Genomic DNA, 10,326 nt, shown 5'->3' on the forward strand with positions numbered 1-10,326 from the left:
AGAATGTAAATATGTTAAGGTTAAAAAAAAACAACAATTGAATCAGTTACTATATAAACCTCAAAAACACAACACTAACTTCAAAAACATTAAAAACTGGCTGGAGGAGTTGAGTCGACTAATGCTGCTGGGATGTGTTTGAAGATCCTTCATGTGACTGTGTGCTGGCAGGCTACTGTGTTCATACATTTAGTTTATGAACTCACTGCTCAGCTGAAGGTGAAAGCCCTCCAGATGTTCTTTCAGTTTCTCCCTAACGTCTTCTCTCCTTTGCACAGCTGCGCCGCTGTGCGGCTGTTCAGCCACACGTGACGTCTCCGCCGCAGGCGAAGCTCTGCTGCTCATGTCCTCGATGTCTCCGCTGCCTTCGGAAGGATCCACTTCCGAAACCGAAACTGCTCGTGAGTCAGCAGCATGAAAGTTCTGAAGATCGACTTCGACCGAAACAGGCAGCAGAACGACCTGTTCCTCGCTGCTCTCCTGCTGTACCCAGAGAAGCTGCTGCTGCTGCAGGTAGGGGTGGTCTTTGAGGCTCACCGCTCCAGACTGCTCTTCACACATCTCAGAGACTCGCAACTTCTGAAATCCTACACACTGGACTCCCTGTTTGTAAGTAGTAGATAGAAGCATTCCAGCAGGAGTCAACTGTTGGGGGTTTGGACTTTGGACCGCGGCGGCGGAATCTGCACTTTTAGTGTCTGAAATGTTTCTGCTATTTTCCAGTTGATTTCCTTGTGTGACTACTGCATTATCTGTCCCTGTTAATTGATTTCTCTCGTGTTCTGCTTGCCAGCCATCTTTGTACGTCCTTGAGAGTCTCTGTGCCTCCTGGCCTGCAGTCTTGACACGCCCTCTTCCGCAGTAAAAGCAGTATCTATTTTCCTCATTCGACAACCTGTTCGCGCTGCTCTTCGAATCCACCTGATCCACACATCTCTCCTCAAACAAGCTTACATCGTCAGATTTAACCTCGGTCTCACTGTCCTCCTGGTAAGAACTTCCTTTCCCCCCTCTACTCCCACCTCCTGGTGCCCAGCTCCCGTTACTCTTTGATCCATCCTGTGACAGAGTGTGCCTGAGCTGTTTGTCACGGAGCCTTAGCACGGTGCTCCTTAGACGGTTCTCCCTCCGCCTGGTTGCGTGCAGTTGGCGCAACGCCTTTTCGAGGCAGTCAACAATCTGGTCATATCGTCTCCTCCACAGCAGGGGGCAGAGCTGGGCGTAGTTGTGCTCCTTCGACAGGTAGAAGCCTGGAGGAGGGGGCAGGCGTCTCATGTACCGTGATGGGGAGGGAGGTTGAGATTCTGGTGGTGGGGAAGGAGCATGTTCTTGCTGTGCGAGCTTTTGCTGGACCGTTGCCTGTTCAGGGAATGTGGTCTTGGTATCTGGGGTCTTCTCAGATGTTGGCACTGACCACTGAAGGCTGCTTTCCTCTGAATGCTGAACCTTGTCTTGATCCTGGTTGCTGGAGCAGAAACTAAGAGGAAAATAATCGGTGTTGACGTGAAAAACTGGGAATTAGCCACTGGTAGAATGGATAGTGAACAAAGTAAAGGTGAAATATAACATGTAAATATGTCATTTTTGTTTGAATTTCACACATTAAGAGAGATGTTTAAAGATGTTAAGTTCATATCGATGAGTTTGGATTCACATGAATACCAGTAGCTGTTATATTCTTGCAAAAAACAAGTTAAAGAATATTTTTAGACTCACATTTCCTTTTTGAAATCTTCTAACTAATTTTACTGTTTACCTATGAAATCATTAGAACACTAAGACAACACATTATCAATGTGTAAATGGCATGGAGCCAGTTGAATTACGGTATTTTCCGGTCTTTAAGTTGCTCCGAAAAAAATACACAACGAAGAAGAAAAAAAACATATATAAGTCACACCAGCGCCCTCTAGTGACTGTCAGTGTGAAACTAATGAACATGTACATTTTCAGTGGTACAGGAGTAGCAGATACTGGTACACAAGCCTAGAGTGCCCTCTAGCGGCTGTCAGTGTGAAAATAACAAACGTGAAATTATATATTTCAAGTCGCACTTGAGCATAAGTCGCAAACCCAGTCAACGGATGCAAAAAAAAGTGCGGTTTATAATCCGGAAAATACGGAATGCATTTTTTTTTTCAACGTTAACAACAAAACAAAAACATTTTAAAAATACGTGTCATGTAACTTTACACGGCCATTGTACTGCAGCTCAAGACGTGTGTCCATACACATCTCCTGTAGACTTGGTGTCTGCGCTGCCATTTAAATCCAAACAATAATGTGAATGATATGTCAGTATCGTATAACAAGCTTTTATAATCGAAGGGCAAAGATGGTTCCCTCCAAAGCTACTCCTGACCTATAACAGAGGAGTTTACAGAGAAGCTTGTTTTTACCTGACAGGCACATCCTCTTGTTTATGCAACGCGTCAGCCGGTTTGTGTTCTTTTGTTGTCGATGAATGGAAAACAGTTGGCAAGGCATCGTCCTTTAGCCTTCTGATCCCACTGTAGGTGTAGAAACACAAACACAATGACAGAAACACACCTCAGGCTGCTGTCACCAGTGGATGAGATAAGCCTGAGATACTTTTTTTTTCTTCTGTTGTATATGTAACCTCTTCAGGTCCTACGTCAGTCTACAGACCTGTAGTTGGTCAGCTCAAAACTCTCAGGTGTGAAGTGCTTGGAACAGAAGTACACAAAGTCAGTCTGAGGGTCCCAGGAGTTGGAGCGGTGGGAGTTTGTGATCCAGAGGTTCCTCCTTGTGGCTCCTTTTGGTAATCTGAGAATGAAAATGACTCAACATTACTCATCATGAGTCATATCTACTGCAGTATGTCTGTCTTTCACAATCAGTTCGCAGTGAGAGGGCCGGGGATTAGACGTAGTGTTCGACCTACATTTGAAATTAAAAACACAAACTGACAATAACCTTAATTCATTAGTATTAATAGAAGTAAATGGGATTGAGATTTTGTGTAATCACTGTTTCACCCTCATTGGGGTAATGTTATAATTTATTCATTCATACACTGAAATACATAAAACCCCATTTTTACTCATTTCACTCCAATCCAACTTTTATTATAAGAATGCTGTTTTAAACACAAATTACAGTGTTGTTGAAGGTACTATCCGCAGGATGAAAAATATCTCCAACGCAGACAAAGAAGTAATCCCACTTTGCAATAGGGAGCATGACTAGGATTTGTGAGACTTTTAAACGTTGAATGTGCTTAAAATAAAAAGTAAAAACACAACCTGCTTCCTCACACGTCATGTGTCGCTCTGTGCTTGTGGTCATCGTAAAAGAGAAGTTGAGTGTTTGTACAGGCAGTAAAATGTCTCCAGTTCCCTTACTCACTTCTGACTCTGACTTATGACCAACATTACCTCGCCCAAGTCAATGGGACAGACCAGATTTAAGCCTACGGTCAATCTCTTACTTTACATCCCATCCCAGTACAGCTCCTTTTTAAATGGAAGCCATGACTTCATAAAAAAGCACCTAATGGAAACAGGAGCATCATGACTGCTTATATCAGTGGTGTCAAACTCATTTTCACCAGGGGGCCACATCAGCAATACAGTTCCCTTAAAGGGCCGGTTGGGACTTAAAGACTGTATAGATGTAACTACTCCATAATGTATTAATAAATGTTACTGCAATTGATTATTATTTATTCAGGTTACAAATACTGTTCATTGCTGTGTAATAAAAAAAACTGCAGGCCATAGAAAATGACTTGCCTTGAGTTTGACACTTGTGGCTTATATGAACTCAGAAATAACACATTGCTGTGTAATATTTACATTTCAACACACAAGATTTATAAACGGCAAAGTAAGAAAACAAGGGTAACGCCGCAACTGCTCTTCAGCTAACAACGCCAGAGACAACAAAGTGTTAATGAACAAGCTAAGTAAAGCAACTGAAAATAAGATTTTTTGGGGGGCACATTTCTCAATAATGTTTGTCTTTGTCATTCTTTTAAGCGCCCTATGATAAAAATACTCATTCAGTCTGTGATATTTTTCATAATTGTGTACTGTAAATCCCCAAAAAATAGATAGATAGATATATAGATAGATAGATAGAAAGATAGATAGATAGATAGATAGATAGATAGATAGATAGATAGATAGATAGATAGATAGAAAGATAGATAGATAGATAAATAGCTAGCTAGCTAACTAGATAGATAGATAGAAAGAAATATTTTTTATATTGAATATGCACAGTCCCCCGTAATCTCCAAATGCTCACTTGTGAAAGGTGACTCCAGCATTTCTGGTTTCACGGTTGTCTCGAGATTTACAGCCGCCTGCTGAGCAATGCCTTGGCATCTGAAAGTGACACAGCAAGAGAGGAAATACAGCTGACAAGAACACACTTGTATGCGAGGCATAGATGCCAAACATTTCTTTCAGGTTTTCCACAAGTAAGGTAGCTTCTTAGCATTCTTTACTGTTTACAAGTTGATGGGGAAAAAAAGAAAAAAAGTCTGAATTGTGAATTATATTTTAAAACATATCCAAAAAGGGAACTTTTCACTGTACATTTGGACCCACACTTAATTATCAAACATCTGTAACACAATTTCACCTTTGAAAAAAGTAAACTTTAATAAACTATTTTTTATACGTTTAGTGAAGTATCTGTTTTAACTCTCTAAGGCCTAGGGTAGGATTAGGGTCAGTTCGTTTTAACCGAACAAAATAAGGTGTTAGAATATTGAAAATGGCATAATTACACTTACACGTAGGACGTAAAAGAGTAAGAATAAGCAATAACCACGGTTAAACTACTGAAAATACAACTAACATTAATATTAAGTTGGAAAATTAATTAAAAAAAAAAAAACGAAACACGCCAGAAATATCTTACATGGCTGCGTGTAGTTAAATGTACACCGTCCGTTTGCAGAGAAAAAAAGTTGGCCTTTACACACACGTAACAACATTTTAATCATTCACTATTCTAGTTACTATATTAACTATGTTTACGCTTGCGTGTGTGTGTGTTTAACTAATATACAGTGTGAAAATTGCTTCGGCAGGACTGACCACGACTGACGTAGAGAAAGAAAAAAAAATTACGTTTGCCTTTCACGGTCACTGACGTACATATGTGACGCAGAGTAAGATAAGTAGCGTCGCTAATAAACACTGAAGTCAGCCACAGTCACGTCCTGTTTCTGTCGCTGCCTTCAATTACACTGCAAGCATCGTACAGCACGGGTTGTTTAAAAGTACAAGTTGAAAAAAAAAACATTACCCTAGCGCTTCTGAGTTCGACCTCACTAAGATGGCTGATCTTGTTTTCATCAAACCCTATAACTTCCTCTATTTTGGGCGGTTAACACTATTGAGCGTACACTGCCAACTGGTGGACTGGAGTGTGTAGGTCAGCTGAAAAGAAAAACTTGCAGTAAGCTCTTATGTAATCAATTCTGATTCAAGTGCGGGCTGCGCCCTCTTGAGGACTGTGTGAGTACTGAAAGTGGGTTGTTTAAAACGAAACATTTAAAGTTTGCTTTATTATGGACTAATTAGATAGATAGATAGATAGATAGATAGATAGATAGATAGATAGATGGATAGATAGATAGATAGATAGATAGATAGATAGATAATATTTATAAATTTATAATATATATATTTAATTAATATCTAAAAATTACAACGCAGAAATCTTTATATATATTACAAAATGAGAGTATTATATATATTATATATATTGTAAATTACAGAGATTTAGAGTCTAATAGAAAATACTCCTGCCTTGCATTTGCACGTTAAATAGTTATTTTCAGACAAGCCCTCCTCCTTGTCTACTCGAAAAGAAAAAAAATACTGCAAACGGTTAAATATATGCTGCAAATAATATTAAAAAATACATCACATGGAATGGTTGCTTCTGCACAAATGTTTTTTTTTTTCAAAGCAGCCAGTTGCTCAGTTTGATGGACAGCAGCGCTGTGCTGCGTGTACCAACGCGGACGCGGCAGCAGGGTAATAATCTGATCAGTCTGATGAGTTGTCTGGCTGACTCTGACTGACCATTGTTCCCGGCTCCCTCCCCCTACGTCCACAGACGAACACAGACAGACCGAGGAGGGGGGGGGCAGGAACACAGCAGACACACCACAGAGCGTGTGTGGATGCAGACGGTCCATGTATCACACGGAGCTCCCTGTCCCTCATGTAACCTGCTCGTCCGCTGTGTTGGCCGCTGAACGGCGGCTGCAACGTCCGCTCCTCTCCGTCCTCGCTGTTCATTTGTTTTTTTTTCCCAGCCGCAGCAGGCGGAGCTGCACCCCGTCGATGTTTCTCTCTCGGTCCCGGGAAGCTCCAGCAACTCAAGGTCAAATGGTTTTTACTGCTGCAGCTGCATCAGGGCGCAGGACCAGGGCATGGACATATGTAAGTGTGAGGAACATTTCTGATCCGTTATTTATTTATTTATTAGGCTGCTAGAGTGAGTCAATTGCAGGAGTGTGTTACTTTTTTTTGTGAGAATGTGTTTTTTTTTCATGCATGGAAATAGAGATTGATGTGATGTTGGCTGGAAATTTAGGTCTGTGCGTGTGTGTCTGGCACAGGGTCAGGTACTGCAGGTGCAACATTGAGTCAAAACTGAACATTTGGACAGCTGGTATTTTCTACCGTTACCTGTCATTCGCACTAAGTGGAGCATTTGTCTTAAAAAAAAACAAAAATATTTTTATAAATAATAAGTATTCATCTAAGAAAGTACTGGTCGGTTTCAGTCTAAATTGGGATACAGGTAGAAGTACTACACAACAAAAAAATTGTAAAAGTGGGCTCAAATGTTGTTGTATCTGTAGGAGTATTACTACGCTGATAAATATCTGTACCTTATTGCACATGTAAATACTTTGAAATTTCAGAGATTAGAAGGAGACATGAAGAAGATTGTGGTATTGAGCTATTGCGCTGCTTTTATATTTGGTTTTTTCAATTTGATTTTTTTTAGATATTTACAAAAAATAAACACAGGCAAAAAAATACTGTATGTCAGTAGAGAAAACTAAACAAGTCAGGCCAAAACTTCACTCATATTGATTGCCCGCGAATACATTTTAAAGCTGTGACACTCTACGGAGAAACGTCCCCGCTGTGGACACATAGTATTTATGTGCATTTTCACTGAACTTGTATAGTAAAAAAATGAAGTAAAAAAAAAAAAAATCTAAAATGATGGTTAACAATAAAATACAAAAAAATTCAAATAATAATAACAAAAACAATAATAATAATCATAATAATAATAATATTACTATCAATAAAATAATAATACACAATTGGTTTTAACAGTAATATTACGATCAATAATAATACACAATTGGTTTTAACAGTGGCACTGTTAGCTAACCATTTCAAAGTGTAAGTTCAAAATCTTTAGCTAGGTAATAGTCGCACTCAGATCTCACGTTTGTTTTATCATTCATAAGCCAGATGGTCGAAAGTGTCGCGATGCAGTGAAGTTACTGAAGGAACTCTTTCTAAAAGAAAGAAAAATCTTATATGCGTAACTTAAAGTAAATATATTAATATGGTCACATATTGAATATTTGTTTAGCTAGCAATAGTGTGCGTTAGCGATGGGGTTCTGTAGAGGCTGATGAGATGGCGAACACCCCCAACGCACAAAAACAGACACACACACACACACACAAAAACACAGACGCCAGGTTTATTAGCAATGCACCAGACTCCTCATTTATAGCCAACTGCTGTCTCAGCTTGCGGCTCACCGGGGTCAAGGGTGGAAGGTCAATGCCTGTCAGTCACTGGCAGTGTCTGAGTCTTTGTCTCACCTCTCCCCGCTTCTCTTTGTTCACACAGCGGGTATTAAAAATGCACACGTACTCTCCAGCCAGTATTGTGTCCCTGTTTCTGGCCAGACACGACATGTAAACAGTGGAACCTGACGTGTAGCGCTAGTCGGAAAAAAATCTGCACGTCGAAAGTAGGAAGCGTAGGCGCTCTCACAAAATATTAGCGAGCTGATAAAATTGAAAACTGACAGCGTGTGTAATTTGATTATTGCATTCTAATTCAAATATATATATAAAAAATATATACATTTATAGGTATATATACATATATGCATGCATATACAGTATATACAAACATGCATATATAAAAAGTTTATGCACATACGCACACATATATACATAAATACACATATACATATATAAAAATATATATATTTATTAGTATATACATGCATACATATGCAGTATATACAAACTTGCATATATAAACAGTATATGCACATACGCACATAAATACACATATACATATATAATATGTATATATATTTATCGGTATATATGCACACACAGTACATAGACACATACATATATAAACAGTATATACACATACACGCACATATATTTACACATTCATAGATACAACACAGTACATAGACACATACATATATAAACAGTATATACACATACACGCACATATATTTACACATTCATAGATACATATAAATATATATTTGTCATTATAGGTATGTAGATGCATATGTATACAGTATATACACATAAGCATATATAAACAATATATAGACATACACATAGATACCTACATTAATGTTCATACATATATTTATACATATAAGTATGTATACATATATATATACATTTGTCATATAAAGTGCAGTGAAATAGTGAAACAAATTTCGTGTTCCTATCGCTTACATTCTATGCCGACGAGTTATAGAAAACACGCAAAATAAAGTCAGAAGCCAGTGGTTGTAAATATAGATGCAAAATAGGCACTAAAAATCGAGATGCATTTGAAATACATTTGCATTCATTATGTTTACCCTAATGATATTCATGATTGCAATAAAAGTAATAAAGAACATTTTAATGACCTTCAGGAGCCCAGCTGCAACGGGGGGGCCCCACAAATTTATTTTTACTCTCGTCAGAAATATGTGTTTGTGCGTATATATATATTGCAAAAAAGTTCATTTATCTTTAAAAGACTTTATTACATTAGGGCAACCCCCCTGATCCCGATAATCCAATAATATTCCTTCCTTTATTCACTCGTCCTCCATTGTTTAATTTACGTCCAGGCTCCCTGACCAAAGTATTCAGAGGGAGACTAATCTTTAATTTAAAAAAAGCGTATCTTTTTTATAATCATTAAATCAAATGAATAGAAAGAAAAGGGCCAGTTTCACCATTTTTAGTAATATTCCAAGCAAAATAAACATACGTGTTACACCAAGCAGTTATTTGCTGCAATATTTAAAATGTATTAGAAGATTCGTGATTGTTGTTGAATCAACAAAACTCAAAGTCTTTTCGTAGTGGAAGGGACTGTTTAAATGTTTTCGAGGAATGTTACTCTATCAGATATGTCAGACTGGCCTTATAAATTACACATAGTCTACATCAGGGGTGTCGAACATAGGGCCCGGGGGCCAAAACCGGTCCGCATGAGGATTCAATTGTGGCCCGCTTGACGAATTTTGAAACATAAAAACGATACACAAACAATTCATGTTCGGGAAATGTTTGCTAAAATTAGATTTCATTAAATAGGACGATTTGTCGAATGTACTTCTTGGTATAAAAACGAAGGGAACAAAGACGGACTTTTTGTGTTTTATAGGGAACTATGTTACGATTGTACTGGTCCGGCCCGCCTGATTAGGACCCAATCCGACGGTCACCTAAAAACCGCTAATGAACAGGCGCTAACTATGTGTTGGTTGGTGTTCAAACCGTAACCTTTCTGACCTGAATGTGCCTTTTTCTCTGTCTGTGTGTGCGCAGCTGAACTGGAGTTAGTTCAGATAATAACAATCGTCCTGGTGATGAGCCTCATCACAGTCGTGATCATCTGTCTGCTCAGCCATTATTGGCTGCCAGCACTGGCCTTCTTCACCAGGGTCAGCCACGTCCAGAGAGACCAGGCCACGCGACTGGTGAGTGTCAATGTCACGGACACATTTTTTTTTTTTTTTTTTTTTACTACAGACTGTAAACATGAAATGATCATTGATGTCTGGGTTTCTAATGTGAAACCTAGGAAATGAACTGGGGACACAAAAAATGTACTTCGGTTTGACTAATTTACTTCATCCCAACAGAATCCAGTCGTATCCCTTTACTTTTTTCCATTCAAAGATAATCTGACAATGTTTCAAAAAAACAGGTCCTTCAGACTCTAATACTAACAGAAGAAAGTCTAAAAGATGTTTTAGTTTGAAAATTTGATTATCCTTCAACGGCAGTAACGGCTGATAACGGACAATCGGTCCTTT

The 10,326-nt window shown here is 38.7% G+C and overlaps 2 protein-coding genes across 11 annotated transcripts in view; one reads left to right on the forward strand and one right to left on the reverse strand.

Moving 5' to 3' along the window:
- The window catches only part of thap7 (THAP domain containing 7), an 8,837-nt gene extending 3,421 nt beyond the window's left edge, over window positions 1-5,416 (reverse strand). For 5 of the 10 annotated variants that reach the window (XM_025065127.1, XM_025065126.1, XM_025065125.1 and 2 more), the window contains exons 1-4: window positions 4,273-5,276; window positions 2,650-2,787; window positions 2,400-2,510; window positions 207-1,477 (exon numbers count right to left, since the gene is read on the reverse strand). In XM_025065127.1, coding sequence (XP_024920895.1) covers window positions 207-1,477; window positions 2,400-2,510; window positions 2,650-2,787; window positions 4,273-4,427 — 1,675 coding nt within the window. In that variant the 5' untranslated portion in view covers window positions 4,428-5,276. The other 5 variants (XM_017041318.2, XM_025065131.1, XM_017041319.2 and 2 more) reach the window with 5 other exon arrangements.
- Window positions 5,417-5,942: 526 nt separating this feature from the next.
- Window positions 5,943-10,326, forward strand: part of LOC103394488 (protein TMEPAI-like) — a 5,261-nt gene continuing 877 nt past the window's right edge. Inside the window, exons 1-2 of the mRNA XM_017041283.2 lie at window positions 5,943-6,431; window positions 9,836-9,987. Coding sequence (XP_016896772.1) covers window positions 6,422-6,431; window positions 9,836-9,987 — 162 coding nt within the window. The 5' untranslated portion in view covers window positions 5,943-6,421. The remainder of the gene's footprint in view (window positions 6,432-9,835; window positions 9,988-10,326) is intronic.

This window comes from Cynoglossus semilaevis, chromosome 18 (assembly GCF_000523025.1).
Source record: "Cynoglossus semilaevis isolate Cse_v1.0 chromosome 18, Cse_v1.0, whole genome shotgun sequence".
Taxonomy (NCBI): Eukaryota; Metazoa; Chordata; class Actinopteri; order Pleuronectiformes; family Cynoglossidae; genus Cynoglossus; species Cynoglossus semilaevis.